At 49.4% G+C, this 22,786-nt stretch overlaps 7 protein-coding genes across 7 annotated transcripts, besides 1 other annotated feature; 4 read left to right on the top strand and 3 right to left on the bottom strand.

Annotated features, from left to right (window-relative positions):
- Positions 1-1,368: 1,368 nt before the first annotated feature.
- Positions 1,369-2,658, bottom strand: NFIA_033250 (uncharacterized protein; the record flags this gene model as incomplete). Its single annotated transcript, XM_001265655.1, has 1 exon — positions 1,369-2,658. One exon carries the CDS (start codon positions 2,656-2,658, stop codon positions 1,369-1,371), a length of 1,290 nt encoding a protein of 429 aa, XP_001265656.1.
- Positions 2,659-3,671: 1,013 nt separating this feature from the next.
- On the bottom strand, positions 3,672-4,429 carry NFIA_033240 (uncharacterized protein; the record flags this gene model as incomplete). The annotated part of the gene is made up of 2 exons (XM_001265654.1): positions 3,672-3,808; positions 3,871-4,429. 2 exons carry the CDS (start codon positions 4,427-4,429, stop codon positions 3,672-3,674), a joined length of 696 nt encoding a protein of 231 aa, XP_001265655.1.
- A 626-nt stretch (positions 4,430-5,055) lies between these two features.
- On the top strand, positions 5,056-5,548 carry NFIA_033230 (uncharacterized protein; the record flags this gene model as incomplete). The annotated part of the gene is made up of 2 exons (XM_001265653.1): positions 5,056-5,240; positions 5,533-5,548. 2 exons carry the CDS (start codon positions 5,056-5,058, stop codon positions 5,546-5,548), a joined length of 201 nt encoding a protein of 66 aa, XP_001265654.1.
- Positions 5,549-7,703: 2,155 nt separating this feature from the next.
- NFIA_033220 (putative xylosidase/glycosyl hydrolase) lies at positions 7,704-9,437 on the bottom strand (the record flags this gene model as incomplete). The annotated part of the gene is made up of 2 exons (XM_001265652.1): positions 7,704-8,690; positions 8,739-9,437. The coding sequence occupies 2 exons, from the start codon at positions 9,435-9,437 to the stop codon at positions 7,704-7,706; spliced, it is 1,686 nt and encodes a 561-aa protein (XP_001265653.1).
- A 1,412-nt stretch (positions 9,438-10,849) lies between these two features.
- On the top strand, positions 10,850-12,091 carry abfII (putative extracellular glycosyl hydrolase/cellulase; the record flags this gene model as incomplete). Its single annotated transcript, XM_001265651.1, has 2 exons — positions 10,850-10,922; positions 10,977-12,091. 2 exons carry the CDS (start codon positions 10,850-10,852, stop codon positions 12,089-12,091), a joined length of 1,188 nt encoding a protein of 395 aa, XP_001265652.1.
- Positions 12,092-15,113: 3,022 nt separating this feature from the next.
- NFIA_033200 (Pfs, NB-ARC and TPR domain protein) lies at positions 15,114-18,570 on the top strand (the record flags this gene model as incomplete). The annotated part of the gene is made up of 3 exons (XM_001265650.1): positions 15,114-16,128; positions 16,185-16,820; positions 16,847-18,570. The coding sequence occupies 3 exons, from the start codon at positions 15,114-15,116 to the stop codon at positions 18,568-18,570; spliced, it is 3,375 nt and encodes a 1,124-aa protein (XP_001265651.1).
- Positions 17,549-18,380: a microsatellite.
- Positions 18,571-20,410: 1,840 nt separating the features above from the next.
- NFIA_033190 (carboxylesterase) lies at positions 20,411-22,192 on the top strand (the record flags this gene model as incomplete). Its single annotated transcript, XM_001265649.1, has 2 exons — positions 20,411-20,793; positions 20,839-22,192. The coding sequence occupies 2 exons, from the start codon at positions 20,411-20,413 to the stop codon at positions 22,190-22,192; spliced, it is 1,737 nt and encodes a 578-aa protein (XP_001265650.1).
- Between the last annotated feature and the right edge of the window lie 594 nt (positions 22,193-22,786).

Below are 22,786 nucleotides of genomic sequence, written 5' to 3'. Positions count from 1 at the left end.
AGACTCTCGCTGTAGGGTGTATGACCTTAAGTGCTTTCTCTCATATATATAATCAAGAACGGGCAAGGCTGAAAAGTGTCGCTGAAGTGGCCGTACTTTGTGTCCTGATCCCTATGTGTCAGCCTCGTGCGTGCGGAGTCAGCCAACTGGATGGAACTAGTCTTACCAGGCCTGATAATGCATATCCATGAAGATTCCCTAATAATAACTATAAAAGCCCAGCGAGGGCTCAACATTATCTTAAATAGAACATTACAGAGAGCGTAGTGTCCCAGTTTCGGCCACTCATAGCATCAAAAGAGATAGCCGCCGGGGAGTCACAGATGAAACAAAAGCGCAGCTTTGCTCATTCATTCAGTCCAACCACAACTCGGACGTGGCGCCTTGGATTTTGGATGATTGACTCGAGGCGCTATCTCATGATGGCTGGTAAAAGTCCGATAGCCGCTCATTATTTGGTGAGGTGGAATTGATTCATGGGGATGTGAGCTTGATTGCTACTTGAAATATGCTAATAACCGACTATAAACAGCAGCAGGTGAGCTCTGGATATCCTCTATCCCAGTATGAATTAAATGTCAATGTAACCTGTCCTGGACAACCGTAACCGCAGATAAATTCCATATCATTCCAAGACGAAGTGTTCGACAATTCGTATAAGATCGCTGAATGAGTATGCGCGCTGACCCCTGAGGTTGTGACAAACTGACAACTGACAATGTCATTTTACTACCAGTATATGTAGGACTGCTCATGACAGGTGCCACTGATTATTATGACCACTCACTGCTCATATATAGTTCGGAGTAGGCGTACTCGGGTATGCAATGGGGCTCTTATGACCCAAAATCATTGATTCTCAAAGAAGGTGGCCTCGAATATTCCACTACTTTCTTCACTTCATGGGGAGGGACCCCTTGACCCAGGGGGTGCGCTTTGATTGCCGTAGGGAACGAATAGACGCGCGTAGACCTTGTCCAGGAACGCACATAGAACGCAGCAACAATGGACGTCACGAGTAATGTGTTGAAATGACTTTCGAGCTCGATTCAATAGCTGCATCTTCACGGTGGAGAGCGGCCGCTCGGCACCAACCTCGTAGCTTGAAAGAAGAGCATTCAGCCCCATTCCGGGATCCCGATTCAACCAACATAGCTTTTCATCGAAGTCGAGAAATGAAGCTTCTGGACTTTTGATCGGTACGAGGAATGTTGGCATTGTGATAGGGTTTCGTCAGGCCCTCCACATTCGCCGGCAGGCATCTTGTGGCAAATCCAAAAGTTGCTTGACGGATCTAAGGCGAAGGAGCTTAACGGGACTTCCTGGTTGTCAGTCACAGCCTCACTTGCTTAGTGAGCGCCACCAAGGTCATGTTGCTTCGGTGACTTGCCCGGCTTCCACGTTCAGCGAGTCTTCCCCTCGGATACTGCGCCACCATTCACTCTGCCGAACGAGTTCTCCTTCTCCACCACCTAGCAACCTCCAATATTTCTTGATAAACCAATCTCTTGCTTCCCAGCTGCGGACGTCCCACGGTGTACCTGTCGAAGCATAACCGGTGGAGGTATTTCGGTCCCTCTTCCCAACCCCCGCACCGCCCCAGCACACTAGACCGGTCAACATGTCATGGAAGAACTCATCCTCATCGAACTCATCCTGGTATTTGATAAGGTTCCTACGCAGCGTCGGAAATGGTAGAATATCGATGAAGGGATGATGCCTGACGGTGATTTGTTCCTTGGTGGGCCTCAAATCCGGTTTCAGGGTCGTGAATATTCTCTGCACGGCGTAAATCATGTCGTTCTTGGCTGTATCATCCGCCGCGTCCATGGTGAACCGGAAGAACGGAGAGAGAGAGTCGTCGGCACAGATCAGCTCCTCGGTAATGCCAACATGCGTCCCAATAGCGTGCAGTGCAGATATAGTGCAGACAGTTTCGATGCGAAGCTGGTTGGCGCATGGATCTGCGGCGGGTGTACCTAGTCCAATTGAGAGGATTTTGATATCACCATAGCAAGAAGGGTCAGGGCCCTGCGTCCGTATCTGGATATGTGGCGTGGAGCAGCCGCAACTGACGGTGGCCGTCCAGTATGAACAATGGCTGTCGCTCTTTATGTCGCAGATGAGAAGAGAAGGATCGACAAAATTTGTAGAGTCCCAGACGCGCAGCCATGAATGAGCGTCGTTTGATTGCGGATATGTTGTTGGATCCCACGGGGACAATGCCGACAGGCTGTTTTCTAACTCCTGAGGAAATTGGCTTTCCTCTGGGATTACTGCCGATGAACTTGAAACAGATATACCTGAGGTACCATATGCTGAGAGGTTTATTGTACTGAAGTCCGACGGCGCGCAGGATGAGCTATCCCCGGTGGCACCTTCAGACGGGCGTGTACCCGCAGCTGGTGTACCTTCAGTCGAACAGGCTTGAGCGGCAGATGCTGCAATGGCTTCAAGTTGGTCCAAGCGCTTACGCAGCTTTTCTCCTAACAAATGATGAGTATCCTTGCCACTGTCAGATAAGAGTGCCTTACGGTATTTACGTTGCGCTTGGACATTCTGTTGCCGTCTCTTCTCTGGGTCGCGGCGGACAGGTTTTCGTTTCTCTTTCCTCTCGCTCGTTCCCCGGTGGAGAACTCCTCCATTTTCCGATGGCATTTTGTATTTTGATGAATTACAGCGATGATACTGATGAATGAAAGTTGCGCGAATCGTGAGAGAAGACGGGAGGGGACATAGTAAAGAACACGAGACGAGGCCAGAATAAGCTGCTGGTTGACGTCGGCCACTTACCTTACTCCATTGGATACATTGACACCTCAGGCACCACCATTGCTTCGACACTGATCGGTTTGGACCTGTCAACCATATACTGGCCACTAAGTACCTGATACATATGGATCGTATCCTACCGTATCCATCAGTAGATAGATGGTCGGTAATCAGGAGATTAGGTACCAATCCTCCAAATTCTGGTTTGACTATCATATCCTGGGTTCTCCCATTGTTCCACCTCCGATAGACAGTCGCCAGAAACAGACCTTCATACTTTTTCATTCCGGTATTGCCTTCACCATACAAATAAGATTAGCGCGAGGCCATTCGCAGGATTTATCTCAGAATCTCGAACGACATACTGGCCGATCTGGCTATCCCCGATACCATGTTTGCAAAGATAGTTCTCGTACTGGATAAACCAGACGATTGGCGGGATTGGTGGGTATATATGAAAGATCTCGCTCTGCATAGAAATATCTGGAAATATACTGATCCAGACGATGAGACGATTACCAAAGAGAAACCGGTAGAACCGACCCTACCGGTTCCAGCGAAGGCTTCTATAGATATGGACGAAACCGAGCAATTCGTTTGGCAGCTAGAATCCGAGCATGTGATAGACTGGAGCGCACAAGGAGCACGACGGCCCGACAGCTGTCTGGATTGCTATCTAGACCACCGCTGGCCAGAACACCGTTTTGTCTTTAGGCGGTACGCCTCAGAGAGGCAACTGCTAATCAAACTGCGAGATCGAATCGCAGCACTGGAGAGTTGGTGAATTGTCTAATTACCGGCCTCTTACAGAAGTGGCTGTAGCGGCCAGGATGATTGACAGGTCACTATGTATTGTTCCATGACATGGCTACTTATATAGCTACTTACATAGATGTTGTCTACTCCTTCCACTCATCTCTGCCTAACCTGACAATATCAGCCATTTCCACCACCCAGTACTTTGACGGAGCTTTCCCCTCGTCAGCCATACGGGCAGCTGCTACGGCTGCTCTAGCAATGACAGTCTGATCTTGACCTACACATCACGCGTCAGTTCCGGTATATCAAACACTCAAGCAGCGATCAGGCTAATCATACCTAAGCTATCCTGGATACCCTGTCCCAGCTTATTCAGACCTCCCACGATATTTTCCAAGAGCGCAGATTTGGGATTCTCCCTCCCGATAATCATACCAGGCCGCAGGATAATAGCATGCTCAAAGTCAAGATCCTTGATGGCATCTTCAACGCCAATCTTCATCTTCGAAAAGGGCAGGTAGCGGGCAACAAAGCCTCTAATGCCTGCACCCGAAATGAACACGTACGTCTTGACTCCCGCCTCCTTTGCTGCCCGGGCGTTCTCGATGCACAAGTCGTGGTCGATCTTCCACTGATTCTGGAGTCCACCGGCTGCCGCTCTTGTGGTGCCGACTGCGTTGAAGACGACTGATGGCTTGGGTGAGAAGGAGGAGATCATGCCACCCCATTTGGAAGAGTCGCCTTCTTCGATGGCTTCGAGCTTGGGCGACTGAACATTTGGAAGTCTCCTTGAGATTGTTTTGACGGACGGGAATGTGTCTATGGCGAGGAGGGTAGCGAGAATCTGAGATCCCACTGCTCCTGTACAGCCAAAGACCGCTGCTGTCGTCATGGTCATATTCCTATCTTATATTGGTTTCTTTGGGTCCTTTCTATTTTGAGAGAGATATTTAGAAATGAGAAGAAAAAAGCGGAGACTACGGAAAGAAGAATGACTTGGATAGCAGACGGGATAAGTTGATAAGAATACTCAAGGCGATTCTAGGCCACAGCGCGCTGATGCTTCACGTGATTGATTACCAGTGGCAGCAACTAACATACACCACTATGATTGAGCATTAGCTACTATTTTTGCTTACCATGAGTCTTTGAAAGGATATGGTTGGATTAGAGCTATTCATCCCTGGCTTATAATGCTTAGTGTATCACTGTGAACGTAATCACTGCATAAAGAAGCAGGCTCCCCACCAGGCTAAGCACTGAGATCCAGCACTAAACCTCACCACGCCTCTGCTCAGCATGTGAGTCGTATATCCTTGCCCGCTAGTGGCAGCCAGGATCAAGCCCGCTGCTTCCCAATATATTAATGTCTCATCTCCCAGAGGATTAGCGCCTGCCACCTCCGCCTTTACACTCCCCAAATACCTTTCCAGTATTCCTGCGTGAGTTTCAAAAGTATAAAACCCCATTCTCTCTAGGCTAACTATACCGTTCTATAAGATCATCGCCTGATCTAACTTCGATATGAAACCCCTCACCTACCTCTCCCTCCTCCTCAGCATCTCTGCAACCACTACCCTCGCCGCTCTCCGCCCAGACGCAACCCCCGATGAGGTCGCCGCGGCGAAAGCTGAGTGCGGGTCCCTGGGTGTGATGAGGATTGACCCAGCAGAGCTGCCTGAGGGTGTTATGATGTCTGACGTCCGCATGTGCGCTGACCATCCCCTCGGCCCTAGGGCGTACCCAGGTCTGGGTCCTGGGGCTTTCGCCAGGTTCCGTCGGTTCTTGCCAAGTTGGGCGTTTTAAGAGGATGGCCCAGGAGCTGGGTCAAGGCCTTATAGGTGGTCTAGCACGCAGGCTTCTGCTCATAAGTGGGCTAATTTTTCATACCTGGTCTGGTCGCATACACTGTGTGGTGGGAGCAGCTGTTTAGGAATGGAACTCTTGGAAATGTATGGTGTTGTTTAATGTTGATTTTGGGAACAAGCTTGATTGATATAGTCTAGCTGGAGGATAATATTCTGATATGACAATGTATAAAATTCAATGATAATGACATTCTAGTAGTTTTTGTTAAGTAGTAGATTAACTATTCTATATCAGCCTAGTAATCACTCGCCCGCGTAGTATATATAGAAGGGTTGGTCTGCTGTTCCAGGGAACAGACATTTAACTATTCATCCATAAGGAAGTGAGAGAGCTAGACATTTCCATTTCATGGTGCATTGCAGCTACTCCTCCTTGTCCTCATCTTTGCTGCTGGGCCTTGGATAGAAGCTGTACAGGATCTTGGAACGTCCACCAAACTGATGGGTGGGCGAGAGGCTATTTCAGATGGCGTACATTGCCACAGTAGGAACAGGAAGCTGACTGTTGACAAATTGCCAGATTTGCCAGGTAGCTTGGTGTCAGTTTCTGGTTGCAGAGAAGCTTCCAAACTCCCAGTCACCTGAAAATGTTCATACAGGCCTTGACCTTCATGTGATTTATATCATAATACAGGTATTAGATATTTTTAACGGGATATCATTATCCCTGAGCCTTACCTAATATAGGTTATTTCATGTACAATGGGGTACAGAAGGCAGTTCAAGAGTACGAGACCTGGGCGCCATTTTTGCAATCAAGTGTACTTAAGATCTTCTATGCTGACCTTTCCACTGCTTTTCTTGTAAAACATCAAAATACACAACATCACAACCCTATTTATATACACTAAAGACCGACTACAGCAAAAACCTGCTTTATAAACTTATCTCTTTACTGATCGTGAGAAGCAGGACAGCTTGAATGACTCTGGCTTCATTGATTCAAGGAAAGAAGAACCACTCTTGACATACAGTCAGTTATCAGCCGCGCTGAACATGTCCTGTGAGGACTTCAGCAGGAGCACGACAGATGATGACAATGAGACGCAGGAAGCCGAGTTCCATTGAAGCAAAGCAACACACTTCTGGACTCCGACTACCGGTCATTGTCCTCACCCGTCCCCGGTTGCACAGCTCGACTTCAAAGTCCGCCGATGTCTCCTGCTACGACCATTTTATAACACATATTCATAGAACGAGCAGATAATATCAATGTATAATGTTATTGTCATCTATGACATATATCGTATACGTTACTTGGGTTGCTTTCCTTTATCGACTAGCTATGAGCTGCAACAATATAGTGAGCCACTCGACTACCTTTTCGCTGATCTGCTTGACAGAATTCCAGTCTATAGCTAGTATCAAACTACCTTCTTTATTGTAGTTACGTCCTAGCTACGAGGTGACTCACTCCCCGACAAATCAATGCCCTATTCGGTATCGGGGAGGGAGCAATATACGAGGTGACTCACCCTTTGTGGTTCCACCCATAAGTACAGCAACCCTGTAATCTGATTAACTCGCTAGGCAAAAAGGGATTGAGTCAGATGTCTAGGGCTGGGCAACTCAACACCGTCTAACTATACGAGGGCGCGGCTGTAATCTATGACTACAGAATCATGGCAGGGGTACATCCTACTGTAGTAAGACAAGCTATGTATTTTTGGAATGGCTAGAGAAATTGAGCAACACAGTGTGAACTATGTAAGTTTAATATATTATAGAGTATCCTACTACAGCTATATAAACCCGGCAAAAGCCCATCATGGGCACAACAGACAAGGACAACAACCTCAATGTCAACCATTCCCGATATTTGTAGATCAGGTATGATACTCCCATTTCTTCCAGTTCCCTAGAAGTTTCGTTTCAATGATGAGTATACCTTTCACTCGCCGAAATGAAGACATCCTTTTGCTTAAGTTGGATGTCTTTGTGATTATAATTGAGGTTTCTGAGGTTTCCATACATGCTACTTTGATAGTTCATTATGTTATTGGGTCATTTTACTGACGAATAAATGTTGCACAAATAGCAGAGGGAGCCCATCATTCTGATGGTAAAGACCTTATAACATCATGGAAGGCGACAGACTCAATGCGCAAGTCGATACCATTCGAGAGACAGGCACCGGTGGAAATATCCAGGTAGGGCTCCTTTCATATTGATAAAGAATCACTGTGTGAAAAGTGAGGTAAGTAGAAAATCGCTGAATTTATACGCAGCATGCAAACCAACTGCAGCACCGCACCCATTGCCGCTCTACTCTGTACACTGACTAACTGTTACTTTGCGCGTTGGCTACAGACATTGAGAATACCACGGATTCGCCGATGAGCATGTCGAGCCACTCGCACAAGCGGTAGGCCCCGTCCAGCCACTCCCACCACACTGACCCCATTTGGATTGCGTAGCCCCAGCAGTTGGAACAGTGGTGGCACTCGGCTGCGAAGCTGTAGTCGTGCTCGTGCCCGACGACGGAGCGCCGCTTTCCATCTCAAAAGAGCTAACCAGCACACTTCCACCCAGCGACACAGTAGCATAGTTGAAAATGCCGTACCGATAGCCCATGAAGAACTGCCAGGTATTGTTTAGCGTGTACGGTGTTCCAATCGAGTGGAAGCTGGAGCCATCGGTACTGTAGTAGAACGACGCCGTCCTGCCGCTGCCGGGCTGGATGTTGGCGTATGCGCGCAGCCAAATCTTGGACGGGCTTCCGGAGAGATTGACGCCAGCGACCTCAGAGCCTGTTGAGAGGGTGTTCCAGTTGGCGTCCATTGTGAGTCCAGCAACCATGCTTACGCGAAAGATGCCGCTGTTGTTGATGACGGCGACGTATGCGGAAGAGTCGCGGAGCATGGCGAGGCCGCTCCGGTCTCCGGGTTTTATGTTGCTGATTGTCAGTTCGATTGTTGCGGCCGAGTCTGGGCCTAGGATGCGGTGCGTTAGGGTGTTTCGGGCTGCGTAGAGGTTGGTGGTCACGGTGGCGGTCTTTAGAGTCAGGCCGTTGTTTACGCTGTAGTGGCTGGTGTCTGGGTTGTGGTTCCACTCCCATTGAGGGCCCAACGTAGTGCCCTGGAATGTGTCTTTTCCTGTAGGGGGGGACAGGGGACGTGGGGTCAAAGGATATGGGTACTGAGCTCCCCAGCCCCCGTTCACTGTAGTGATTACCGGGAATCCGTCAGAGCCCCAAGTAATTGGAGCGAGGACTGGGACTCTACCTCCTGGGTAGCTGTCGACAAAGGCCATGTAATACCAGTTTCCTGCGGGGGTATCGACGATGCCGCCCTATATTCCGTTAGTTCAGTGGTCTCTTGACTATAGCAGGCTGCATACCTGATGGGGCACACCACCTCCGGTAATAGGAGTTGCGATGTCCTTCAAGAGTAATTTCTGTGTATATGGGCCCCATGGGCTGCTTGCCTTGAGGACATATTCGGCGTTGGCGGGGAGCGTGTTGAAAATGTAGTATTCGCCATTGACTTTATAGAACCGCGAGCCCTCAATGGCTCCGATAGTGGATTTGAACACTTGTTGCGATTTGGTCTGGCTGAGCCCGTTGGAGGAAAGCTGGGCTACGGAAATGGTAGTGCCTCCGTACGCCACGTACATTGTATCGTCATCATCGATGAGCAAGCTGCAATCGTAGTAGCAGGTGTTGATAACTCCACTCTTAGTCCACGGGCCTGTCACCGAAGGGGCAGTGTAGATATATGTAGTGCTAAATTGGATGCATCCAATCCAGTACCACAAGCCGTTGCTCTTACGATATCTAAGAGTCGAAGCCCAGATACCTTTGACGTAGGCCTGTCCCCCATCGAGGTTGTAGATCGAGCCCCAGTCCAATGTTGGCACAGAATGTCCGACGAATTCCCAGTTGACGAGATCGTACGACTGCAGAATAGGAGCACCGGGAGAGTAATGCATTGTCGATGCGGAATAGTAGAAAGTGTCATTAACTCGGAAAATGTCGAGATCGGCCAAGTCCTCCCACAAGACCGGCTGATTGAAATTCGCGCCTAATGCGGCGGCCATGAAGAAAAATGCGCGTACGATTCCTCTCATTTTGCAACTGAATTTGAGCCTGAGATTGGATCTTGCAAGTCAAATCCTAAGTCCGCTGCCACATTTATAGATCGTCTGCAGCGTCTTCTGACAAGCCAAGGGTCTCGGTTCACTCCATTTGCAAAACAACCTCTATTTACCGAGATCCCTGTTATTAGCGATGCATGCTAGACATTCTGAGCGTCGTGTTGTTCGATGATCAGCGGTGTCGATCGCATGCGTGGCCGGGAGCGTTGACGGAGCTAAAGGATATGGCGCGCGAGATGCAGGACCATTGGAACGGACTATGCATCAGCTCAGCAATAGTAGGCCATAGCAGCAAATGATCACCCGATGAAGAAGTTTCGGCTGAGATTCCAACCCATTGCCAAAAATGTGGAGTCTCCGACACTGACGGACCGTTCTCCCGAGTAGCCAGCATCAATGATTATCGTCTCGCCCTCCAGACCTTTAATATGCAGACAAACATTGCAACGTAGAGGATGGTCTACCATTCTAGCCGAGTCATCTCGGCTTCATCTATTGAATACACTAAGTAATGTCAGGGCCCCTCATTTTGGAGTCTCGGGAAAGGAAGGGCCCACAGGTGCGAGGGTTCCAATTGTCTCCCTTAAGTTGTAGCAGTTGTAGCAGGAGACTGACATCTTCAGTGCAATGTAACTTCCCCTCTGTATTGACTGCAATCTTTGTCTGCTTGGACGCTGACTCCGGATAGAGATGAGAAAGGGCAAAACTCCGCTTCAATCCTAACTGGTGAATCCCAGAGCATACGGGATTGCGCAACTACCACAGCCCTAGTTTTCTTGTGCAAAGGGCACATGCATCAGTGCTGAGAGATGCAGACGGGTTAGCGAGGTTGACCCAAGCACTTAGTTAATAGACCCTCTTCCAGGAGGAATCAGAGTACCCCGCAAAATGCTGGGCCCTGCGCATGCTTAGCGGAGTATACCTCAAATGCCGCTCGGATGGACCATTCAGATTGAGATATTCGTGACAAGGCTGCTCTTGCATATTATGCGGGGACCCCAGGGGCAAATCATTGCTGAGGATCATGGTGGCGCGTTGATTTTAGCCAAAAGACGCCTCACGTCCGGTACGACTATCGGCTAATATCCAGTCTCTGCAGCATCCCAAAAGTACCCAAACAGGGCACTTAAATTTATTGTGGCTCAAAGCGTTGCATTGATTTAGCGATTCTCCGGTGGAGTGCATCATGATGCCTCATGTTGTCGGCACCTGTTGATCGTCGCCTATGCCGAAGGCGCCTTTTGGTGCTTTAAAACGGGCCATCACGTCGAGAGTTCATACGCATCTGGAAGTATCATTCATAAAGCAAAATCTCAAGCTGATCAGAATATCTACTGTATTGATAGGACATCAGAATGAAAGCTATAGGGGCTACACTCCTTGGACTGGCACTGGCCGTCCAGGCTCAGCAACCGCTCTATGCCCAATGTACGTCATATCCTATCCTTCTGAAGACATGGATTATCACTAACGTAACATGAGGCGGTGGGAATGGCTGGACGGGCTCGACTCAATGTGTTGCTGGTGCATGCTGCAGTTCTATAAACGCCTGGTACTACCAATGTCTGTCTGGCAACTGCATGCCCAGCACGACTATGACGACCACCGCTACACGCACAACCTCGACAAGCACATCGGGCCCTACAGGAAGCTTGCCCCCCAGTTTCAAATGGAGCTCGACTAATGCGCTGGTTGGTCCTAAAAACGACGGCCGCAACCTTGCGGGAATCAAGGACCCCTCTATCATAGAGGTTGACGGCACATACCATGTTTTCGCCAGCACTGCTCAAGCGTCAGGCTATAATCTGGTGTACTTCAATTTCACCGACTTCAACCAAGCGGGGAATGCACCCTTCTTCTATCTTGACCAGAGTGGGATTGGGACAGGCTACCGCGCTGCACCTCAGGTCTTCTACTTCCAGCCGCAGCAGCTGTGGTACCTGATCTTCCAGAATGGAAATGCTGCCTACTCTACCAACAAGGACATTAGCAATCCTGCTGGGTGGAGCGCTCCTAAGAACTTCTTTAGCAGCGTTCCTAGTATCATCACTCAGAACATCGGGAATGGTTACTGGGTGGATATGTGGGTTATCTGTGACTCATCCAATTGCTACCTCTTCTCTTCCGATGATAATGGCCACCTCTACCGCTCTCAGACCACTCTGAGCAACTTCCCCAACGGCATGGGCAACACGGTCATTGCACTCTCTGACTCAAATCCCAACAATCTCTTCGAAGCTTCCAATGTGTACCGCGTCGGAAACGAGTACCTTCTCATCGTGGAAGCCATCGGGAGCGATGGAAATCGGTACTTCCGGTCATGGACGGCACCCTCTCTCACGGGTACATGGACTGGACTTGCGAACACTGAAGCCAATCCATTCGCCCGTTGGAATAATGTGGTTTTCTCTGGGACTGCCTGGACCAAGAGCATCAGCCATGGCGAGATGGTGCGCTCTCAGGTGGACCAGACTATGACTATCAGCCCGTGCAAGCTCCGCTACCTCTACCAAGGTCTGAGTCCTACGGCAACGGGTGACTATAACTCTCTTCCGTGGAAGCTGGCCCTTCTCACACAGACCAATTCTGCATGTTAGTTGCGCCCAGCGATAGTTACTTGGCCGTACTCCGGCACTGAACTGTGTCATATTGCGCAATGACAATTTATGTAGTTATCGCGGGTTACCAAAGTGCCAGGCAATTGGAGTGAGATCGCGAGACTGTCTTTGGATAGTTGTCTAAGTGCATACTCGGCTGGCTTTCCTGTGACACTGGACTTCAGATGCGCTACAAGGAACAGCATTCAGAATAGCATTGAGAGAAATAACTTTTGCGCAAAAACATAGGTACTTGTGGTCTTGTGGATGATATCAAATAAGCGTCGGTAGACATCCAACTTCAATGTCTACATTGGTCAACCCACGTAAAATCCTCCGCTGAAGGACAAACCAGCCATGCGACCTGATCTATTACCCTTCAATGTTCTCCCTTAACGGTCTTACCCTCTCCTGATGCTGATACTCGGTGTTGCTTCTCAAGCCGCTTCCTTGGGTAATGGGTGTATCCCATCAACGCGACAATCCCAAGAACAACGCGTAGATGAGGTGGTTGACCCTCAGGCCGCAAACTGGCTGCTCATTCCACAGACCACATACCTGATACGCCACCACGTCCATATTTTCCTGGCTATCTCCTTGGCTAGGATCATCTTGACACAATATTTCAAGACAGTAGAAGAGAGATATCAGCGTTGGAAGCATCACGTATCTTCCGGAGAAGCAGGTAGGTGGCGGTTGTGTCGAACGCCCTGTATAGTGCACTTGCCATTTCATTGGCCCTGTTTCGCTGACAAATACGGCGTAAGATATTATTTCTATCCCAGCTCACTTTCAATTCTAGCCCTTCGGTCCAATACTGTATCGAAGAATGGGGAGATTTCTGAAGTTCCAATGGTAGTTGAGGTGAGGGGTGAAGAGTCTCTGACAAGTAAGGTACGATCTCGGGCTCCAGTTGCTCGCGGTTCAAATTGACGATTGCTGGCGGAAAAAGATCCCGGGCATCTTCGGGCAAGTGGTCCTTGTGGTGGACTAGAAATCTGGTGATCTGCTCCTGTCAGCTACGGACTAGCTGTGAAGTATGGGTAATTACGTCTCGAAGCCGTTTGCATAGGGTCGAATCATCATTCATTGTGCGGACTGCCAGCGCTGAAGATGTTTGGACAAGCGCATTCATCGTTGCTGGGGTAAGAGGCTTGGGGAGCTTCAGTTCAACTGGAATAAGGATGACACGAAGTCGAGCACCCGCAAGCTAAAATTATTGATACAATGCCCAGATCTGAGATAATAATGAATCCACTTGAGAAGGAAAAGGAGAAGTTTGAAAGTAGTGATTACAACCCACTATTCTCTCGGACCAGGCTACATGCCAGATGGTAAAGTGCGATGTTAGAGTTCCCACTTATGGCGATATGACCGGCTTCTGTTAAAGTTCGACGCTGTCAACATTGTTGATTCTTTTGCACGGTCTGGTCTCGTTGCAGATCGTTAAGCTCCTTCAGATATCACTTATTAGCCACTGACTAGTCCACCCAAATCTAGGCCCAGGCTCGCTGCGGCGAAGGAAGCTAGGGACATACTGCAAAATCGACGCGATCCCCAAGGTGGTGGTATGCGAGCGGATCGACGAGTCCTGGGCGTTCACACATGGGCTATCGCGTTTTACAGTGTGCATGCTGCAGGTCAGCTTTGCTAGCGTGCAGCCCCACTGAAGTTCCAGATTTCGGTCCTCGTACTAGTGAACACATTTTGCTGAGCTGCTCTATACTCAGGAGATCGACCAAATTACTGCCGCATATCCATTAGATTGACCCCACCTCGATAAGATGAACACTTCGTTGCACCATACTGTCAATGCTAGATGGCCGGAGATGCATTACGGCCTGCAGTGACGTGTAAGTGAGCTTTTCTAATTTGTCCCTCTCCAAAAAGCAGAAGCATTCGACATTTCTCCTTGCATATATGAAGATATCTAGCCTCATCTCAGTTACACGGCGCATACCACCATAGACCTACTCCAGGGCATGGCTTGGAAAGAGTTCTGGACTCGTCTAGCTTACTTCATCGCACGCACTGTACGCGAGCCTCGCCGGAGTGTCCGAGATCGTGAGGTCTCATACCCCACCCCCCACCCCCCCGTTCCATTGATCCGTCTCGACATCCTCGGTCAAACTGAGCAGCTCTAATCGAACGGCTGGCAATCCCCGTCAAGGTGGCAAGAGGATGGAAAGAGATCGGCAGGGAAATTGTGTTCTAAATAGCTGGCTGGCTTGTGGCACTAAGAAGTGGAGACTGGCAACCTACATTGTCCAATGAGTCTCGGGGTTTTGGACGGCAGAAGAAGAGAATCGGAAGTGAAGACCATGCATCTTGAGGATGTATGGGCTCTACAGTTTGTATGTGATTTCTGGTGATTAGGTTGGAATCCTCTATAACTCCGCTGGTGCGGGACTCTTCACGAGGATTCCTTGACGCACACCGCCTGCGGGCTGCGGCGGGGCTAAGTTACGGGCCGAAGCGCCTTATCTCGGAGGCTAGACAAAGTCCTAAGCGCTCACAGCCACCTATCGCCGAGCCCAACGCCTTGACTGCCTTTTTACAACTATAGAACATTTGCTGCAGCCGGCGGCGTACGTTATCCGGGATGTGGTTAGCGGTTTGCTTCGGATCATATGGTGGATGAGCTCGAGTGGTGGTTGGGCTTTAGGTCCGGTCCCTTGATGCTTTAACCTGCTTTCACCGGCTTCATCTCATCGCGGGTACGTTCTTTGGATTGGAAAGACTTAAACCACAAGATACCTAGGGAGGATACGAAGTCCTTGGTCAGAAAACCAAGTTGCTCACAGCCTTACTGATCACCCCTTTATCCCGGCGGCTAATGCAGATATTTGGTGGTAAAGATTATGTCACGGGACCGGCCGTGAGGCTGAAGGTAATCAATTCGAGTTGTCAGGCCTCTCTGTTTTACCTCTACTTCAGTGACAACTGTCTACCCATCTGAGATACCAAGGTGGACCAACTCTTTGTCTGAAACTGTCAGATTCATGACTACCAACTTGTCCAGATGCGGCCATCCAGTCGGGACGAATTTTCGATCGCGATCATCTGCGCGCTGACTCTCGAAGCAGAGGTTGTTGAAGAACTCTTCGATGAAATTTACGACAGGTTGAGCGGATACTATAGGAAACAGCCGGGAGACGATAATGCATACATCAACGGGAGGATTGGGAATCATAATGTGGTCGTGTGCTATATGCCAGGTATGGGGAAAGGAAATGCTGCCAGCGTGGCATCGGGTTTGAAAATCAGCTATAAAAGGATCAACCTGGCACTGGTGGTTGGCATCTGTGGAGGTGCACCATATCCGTTGTCTGGTGGAGAGATATTTCTAGGGGATGTCATAATAAGTGATTCTGTGGTTCAATACGACTTCGGCAGGCAATATTCTGGTGGGTTTGAAAAGAAGACTGGTGTGAAGGACTCGCTTGGAAGGCCGAATAAGGAAGTCCGAGCTCTACTGGCAGGTCTCCAGGCAAAACGCACTCGCAGGGACTTGCAAGCTAAGATGCTACGGCATCTACAAGCTATCCAGGAATCAGACCTTGACTGGCATCGCCCGAGGCCTGCTGATGATGTTTTGTTTGAAGCATCATATCAGCACAAGCATTACAGTCCTACTTCTCCTATGTGTTGTTGCCTTGATGGCAGGTCTCGAGATGTCTGCATAATCGCACTGGACACGGCCTGTATCCATTTAGGCTGTGATAAGAACCGAGTTTCCCGACATCGACGTGATACAGAAAACTGCAGCCCGAACATACACATCGGGACAGTCGCATCCGCTGATACTGTGATGAAGTCCGGTGAGCATCGTGACCGTCTGGTCAAGTCAGACAATGTGATTGGTTTCGAGATGGAGGGCGCAGGAGTATGGGACAATACTTCATGCATTATTATCAAAGGGGTGTGTGACTATGCAGATAGCCACAAGAACACAGCATGGCAAACCTATGCAGCAGCAACTGGAGCGGCGACTGCCAAAGCTTTCTTGGAGTATTGGGTACCCACTGTTCGAGAAGGTTAGCACACAAATCTGGGACAAGTATTTCTATGCTGAATGCTTACTCCTTCTTAGAGGCCAGTGAATTTCATATCCCATTAGACCTTTCAGCGGTTCCTGCGATTGAGGAGTTTATTGGACGAGAAGATGACGTCAACCGTCTATGGGACTATTTACAACCGAGAATTCCGCAGACACGAAAGGTTGCTGTCCTCCACGGACTTGGTGGGATAGGGAAAACCCAGCTGGCAATCCACTTCGCCCGGAAACATAAAGATGACTTCACCGCTGTCTTCTGGCTGAGCGGCAAAGATCGATCCGCGTTGATACTATCTTTGAGTACCTGCCTCCCTCGGATACAAGGACATCCCGTGAACAATGAGGCGAAAAATGAAGAAGAAGCAGAACAAAGAGCCAATCAAGTACTGCAGTGGCTAGCAGTGCCAGGTAATACCAAATGGCTTCTTATCTTTGACAATGTCGACCAATATGCTCCGTTCCCCGACTGCAACACTCGTGGATACGATATCTGTGAATTCTTTCCAAAAGCCGATCATGGATCTATAATAATCACTTCCCGGGTCCAGAGGCTTACTGAAGTGGGGAAACCATTTCCAATTAAGAAACTTACACAGGAAGATGCCACCCAGCTTCTGCTGCAGAGCAGCGGCTTCTCAGCCCAAGGAGCTGCGCAAGTTGAAGCTAAAGAAGGTATAATATCTTCAGATAAACTTTAGGACTAAGACTAACAGTTGTAGATATAATACCTAGTGTGGACCGGTTGGATGGGCTCTCTCTGGCAATTGTACTTGCTGGAGCCTTTATGCGTGAAACTGGAACCAGTTTCAAGGAATATCTAAAACTCTACAAAGAGACATGGTCTGATTTACAGTCTCAGGCCACGCCTACACGTCATTACTGGCAAGGCAATATCCTCGAAACATGGATGATCACATATCAAGAAATCCAAAAACGCGATCCAACTGCTGCAACACTGCTCCTCTTGCTCGCTTGCTTTGATAACCGAGATATTTGGTATGAACTGATTCGGGGTGGTTTGAACTGCTCTCACACGCCACCTTGGTTTGAGGCGGCAGTTTCAAACAAACTAGCCTTCAAGGCAAAGATCAAGGTGCTAGTTGGGTTTTCCCTCGTTGAGCCAAGACGACAGGAAGGAAGCTTTACTATCCATCCGGTGGTACAGGACTGGTGTTTCCATATTGCTGCTTCAGAGAAACAAACAGTTCAGCTATATGAATTGGCACTGGTCTCTGTTGGTTATACAGTCTCAAGCAAGAATGACAGGGAGTATGCAAGGCTTCAGCAGCGTTTACTTCCACATGCAAACCATGTGATCAAGAGGGAGAAATACAGTTGGCCTGACGATAAAGTCGCTGTGTGGGGATCATTCAGTGGGTTGGGAAATCTCTACTCTGATCAGGGCAAGCTGAAGGAGGCAGAGGAGATGTACCAGCAAGCATTAGCAGGCTATGAGAAGGCACTGGGTCTAGATCACCCATCTACCCTGGACATAGTCAATAATCTTGGGAATCTCTACTCTGATCAGGGTAAGCTAAAGGAGGCAGAAGAGATGTACCAGCAAGCACTGGCAGGCAAAAAGAAGGTACTTACTCTAGATCACCCATCTACCCTGAAAACAGTTGCCAATCTTGGGACTCTCTACTCTGCTCAGGGCAAGCTGAAGGAAGTAGAGGAGATGTACCAGCAAGCACTGGCAGGCTATGAGAAGGCACTAGGTCTAGATCACCTATCTACTCTTGATATAGTTAACAATCTTGGGGCTCTCTACTATACCCAGGGCAAGCTGATGGAGGCAGAGGAGATGTATCAGCGAGCACTGGCAGGCTATGAGAAGGTACTAGGTCTAGATCACCCATCTACTCTTGATATAGTTAACAATCTTGGGGCTCTCTACTATACCCAGGGCAAGCTGATGGAGGCAGAGGAGATGTATCAGCGAGCACTGGCAGGCCATGAGAAGGCACTGGGTATAGATTCCCTATCTACCCTGGGTACAGTCAACAATCTTGGGGCTCTCTACAGGAGTCAAGGCAAGCTAAGGGAGGCAGAGTATATGTATCAGCAAGCATTAGCAGGCAAAGAGAAGGCAGTGGGTCTAGGTTCCCTATCCACCCTGGGTACAGTCAACAATCTTGGGGCTCTCTACTATACCCAGGGCAAGCTGAGGGAGGCAGAAGAGATGTATCAGCGAGCACTGGCAGGCTATGAGAAGGCACTGGGTCCAGATCATGCAAGAACATGCATGGTGGCTGATAATCTAGCTTCTCTCACTAGCCACAGTGCTGAACAAGAGATGCCTGATTCCATGCCCTCCATCCCCGTGGCAGCACAGGCACTAGCTGTCAGTACTCTCCAACGCTCTTTACCAGAAAGCCGACGGAAAAGGCATGTTTTCTCGAGAATTTTTCGCAGAAGATAGCTTTTATTTGTTTTTCTTTTATAAATTAGCATCATGCCCGGAATATGGATATTCTGCTACAGGTTCAGGGACTTTGTATTCTGCAGTGCATGAGGTTTATGCGTGATGAATGTATATAATTAGTAATGATAACCTTAACAATGTGTTGAGGGCTTCCCTTTCTGTCTCTAATTTCAAACATACTGGTGTAGGCTCCATGAAGTAGATTTAGTTACGATCCTAGCAGCATGATAGTGAATGGTTTGCGCAGTATGATGTGTGTTATATAAGCTATATTTCGCACAGGCAAAATTTATAGAGGCCCTTAGGTAAGTACATGCTGGTGGCTTAATGTTTTGCTCACGTTACAGTCTTGGACATGGACCAGGAATATGATAATCATAAGTTTGTTGGTGAAGGTGATAATGAGAGCAACTCTAAAAGCTGGATGTGAACTATTTGATTGGAAATGAGAAGGCGCAAGATGACTTTATTCTAAACCACTAGACAGCTGCTAATAGGGCCATAGTAGTGGACGTGGTCAATGTAGAGTAGAATGGGTCTGCTGACCCCCAGTGGCCCCGTCAGCAACATCCTCTGGGCCTGAAAGTCGTGCATTCTCACTGATCGTTCCGACCATGGCTGAACTTTCATTATCGCTCTCCGATGTTCAGTATGACTCTCCAAACAGAGTAATTTCAAAGGTAGTCTTCAAAGCCTGAAGAGAGTCTACATGGCGTTGATTGGACTGCTCTAGTCCACCTATAATGCCTCGTTGACGGTACAGCTCCGTGGACATCTGCGAAATATTGATATCCCTGTCTTGAGGAGTCAAAGCAGAAATATTGGATAATATCTTCAGCAAAGAATCACTCAAGGAGGACAGCGCGACCACCTGGGATTCTGAGCTCCCGGATTTCCTCCGCAAGTCCTCCAGCTCCTCCCGAAGCTCTCCAACCACATCTGCAGGACCAGCGCGCTGGACGGTTGATTCGAGACCACTGCAAGTTAGCTACCTTTTAATTCCAACTCCGCAGAGTGCTGACGTTCCCGCTCCAGATTGGCACGCTCCTCCCTTAGCCGAGACTCTATATGGGCGCGGTACTCTTGAGCGGCCTGATCACTGATGACAAGTTCCTTAATTATTTCATTGGTGAGAGTCTAGACAATCAGTTGAGATCAGAATTGAGAGCCCCAAAGGGCGGCTTACAGGGTCAGATGGCCCGAGGGGCTCGATTGGTTTGAAATGCCATTTCCAGTGGGTTTTGACTTCTGATCCATAGTGTCTATAGTCTAGTGTTTGGACTTATCTTCAACCTTGCCTGGCCTTAAATATATACCCGCGGAAGGGAAACTTCAGAATGGCAGGGAGCCTCAAGCGCGCCAGCGTCTGACAGTTCTTGATGCATGCATGCTTATCAAGCTTGTTAGCTATGGATTCATGCCAGAACTGTGAGAGCATTCATTGTGCTGGTCTGTAATGATTTTCAACTGAGACGAATGATTTACAGTCGATGAATAATTCTTCTGGAGTAAAACAGGTCAAGGGTCCCATACAAGTCATATGTGAGAGCCGGATATATATCATTATTATTCATTTCTGCACAGAAGGCTGATGATAATATTGACATACTACTTTTAATCTGACTTTCCAGGTTTATATCAGCTTACTCTTCATCATTAGTCTACCCCGCACCATCTTAGAGTCTGCGGTCTAATGCTTGAACGGCTCCTTCGCACGGGGGAAGTACCGGGGACTGGCCGGACAACTGGACGCATCCTTCACAGCATATATATCACCGCAGCCCCCGAATGATTGAATCAATGTCGTAGAGTCTGTAGCCTACCCTGGACCAGCAGAATGCATCTGATAGTGAACGCCCTCCGAATCCTAGCCCTCGCGGCTCTAACAACCCCATCGGCTGCAGGTCACTGCCCGCAAGATTCGCCTGCAGCCAGAACAAAAAAAGGAACACTCTGCGGCGTGCATCTACCTTCATTCTCCCAGAATGCCTTCCTGGGCATTCCATTCGCCCAGCCACCGCTCAACGACCTCCGACTACGGCACCCTGTGCCCTACAATAAGCGGTACAAAGCATACCCTGCAACAACACAGCCAGCCAACTGTCCCGGCTACGGCGGGTTCGAAGTCGGCATTGGCCCGTTGAGTGAGGACTGTCTCTATCTCAACGTTATTGTCCCGGACAATGTTCCCCCGCAGGAGTCGCTGCCCGTGCTAGTCTGGTGCGTTAGTCCCACTTGAGCCAGAATCAGTATTGACCGGTACAGGCTCTACGGCGGTGGCTTCACAGCCGGCGGCGTCGCCGACCCCAGATACAACATGTCGTATATCGTCCAGCAGTCCGCAGCAATCGGCAAGCCCATCATCGGCGTGAGCATCAACTACCGCGTCGCGGGGTGGGGGTTCCTCGCGTCGAGGGAGGTTCTCGCGGCGGGGGCGGCCAATATCGGATTGTATGACCAGCGGCTTGCGCTGCGGTGGATTCGCGAGAATATCGCTGGATTTGGCGGCGATGCGGAGAAGGTCGCTATCTGGGGCGAGAGTGCCGGGGCATTCAGCGTGGGGTATCATCTTGTGGCTTTTGATGGGGAGAATGATGGTCTGTTCCGCGCGGCAATCATGGACAGCGGGACGATGCTGGGGTCGGCGCTTCAGGATAAGGAGCTTATAGTGGCTGATGATGGGTTCCAGGCGATGTATGATAATGTTACGGAGACGGTGGGGTGTAAGGGTGCGGAGGATACGCTGGCGTGTTTGCGGACGGTGCCGTACGAGGTACTCTTTCAGGCGTTTGAGCCTCAGATCTATACGCCGATTATTGACGGGGAGTTTATCACGCGCAAGCCGAGCGAGATGCTTGCGCTGGGTAAGGTTGCAGACGTCGCTGTGCTGGTTGGAGCGAATACGGATGAAGGGACGGCGAGCTTTTGGGGTCCGAGGGGAACGCTGAATACCGCTGCTGATGTTGCTGCGTATATCCGCACGCTGAATGGCGGTGGATTGAGCGACGGGGATGTCGAGGAGCTGCTGGCACTTTATCCTGATGACCCTGCGCAGGGTTGTCCGTACGGCACTGGAGCCGAGCGATTCGCCAGTCAGGGCTGGATGTATAAGCGAGGGGCGGCCATCGCTGGCGACATATTCGTGCATGCTGGCCGGCGAGGGCTGGTCGAATACTATGCGCGGAAGAACAATGCCAGAGACAAGCATCGTCAGAAGCCGGTGTACAGTTATCGGTTCGACCAGCCGCCCTGGAATGGGATTCTGGAACTGATTGCGACGGTGCCGCCGGTTTACAGCACGCACTACGCAGAGCTCATCTTTGTGTTTAACAACCCGTCGCAGAATCTGTCTAACTATATCGGACCGTATCCTTCGTATCATCAGCTGTCCGAGTTCATGTCCCGGTCTTGGGCATCATTTGTTCATGATCTGGATCCGAACGGGCATGCGGTGAACGGTGCCCCATATTGGCCACGATATGAGCTATCGCAACCGCAGAATATCGTCTTCCGTACCGTGGACAAGTCCACTGGAAGTGGGAGCTATGTTGAAGAGGATACCTATAGAAAGGAACAGCTGAAGTGGTGGAATGCCCACTGGTCTACCTTGAGATGTTGATCTTTCATTGCATTCGTACGTCAAAACTCCACTAAACAAGCCAATCAATGAAAACAGGATGTTCAAGTCTCAAGATAATCGATCGCCATTTTACAATGTCCTAGTGGGCTAGCCTAGCTAAACCTGCTAAGCAACAGGCTAGTAAGACGCCATGAGCCCATGACGTTGCCTGCGCACGGGCAGAGAAAAGAGCCGATCTGCAGGGCGACAAGCGCCAGACGGAGCTGAATATCAGACACCCTAATAGATGTCTCCGTTTCCCTAGCACGTGGACTATTTCCAGGTTTTACTGGGTGATCTATCACGCATCTCTAGCGCAGAAGCTTGCGCGTCATACATTGCAACCCCATTGCCCACGGAGTACTTAAACCGTTACCCCATCCTATCTTCTACCAGTACATCACACCACATTCCATATTGAACAAAGATGACAATCCCAAAGTACGGCGTCTAGGTCGCCCACCCAACATGCTACACAGCCGAGGCCGAAAAACAAGACCCCAAGTCGCCGCATATCTACCTCTACTTCACCGACGACACCAGCACTAGCACCAGCAGCAAGCAGTACCAAGCCGCTATTAATGTCAAATCCAC

This window comes from Aspergillus fischeri, genomic scaffold, assembly GCF_000149645.3.
Source record: "Aspergillus fischeri NRRL 181 1099437636247 genomic scaffold, whole genome shotgun sequence".
NCBI classification, from domain to species: domain Eukaryota; kingdom Fungi; phylum Ascomycota; class Eurotiomycetes; order Eurotiales; family Aspergillaceae; genus Aspergillus; species Aspergillus fischeri.
The sequence above is the reverse complement of the archived record's forward strand: the minus strand, read 5'-3'. Positions and strand labels throughout refer to the sequence as shown.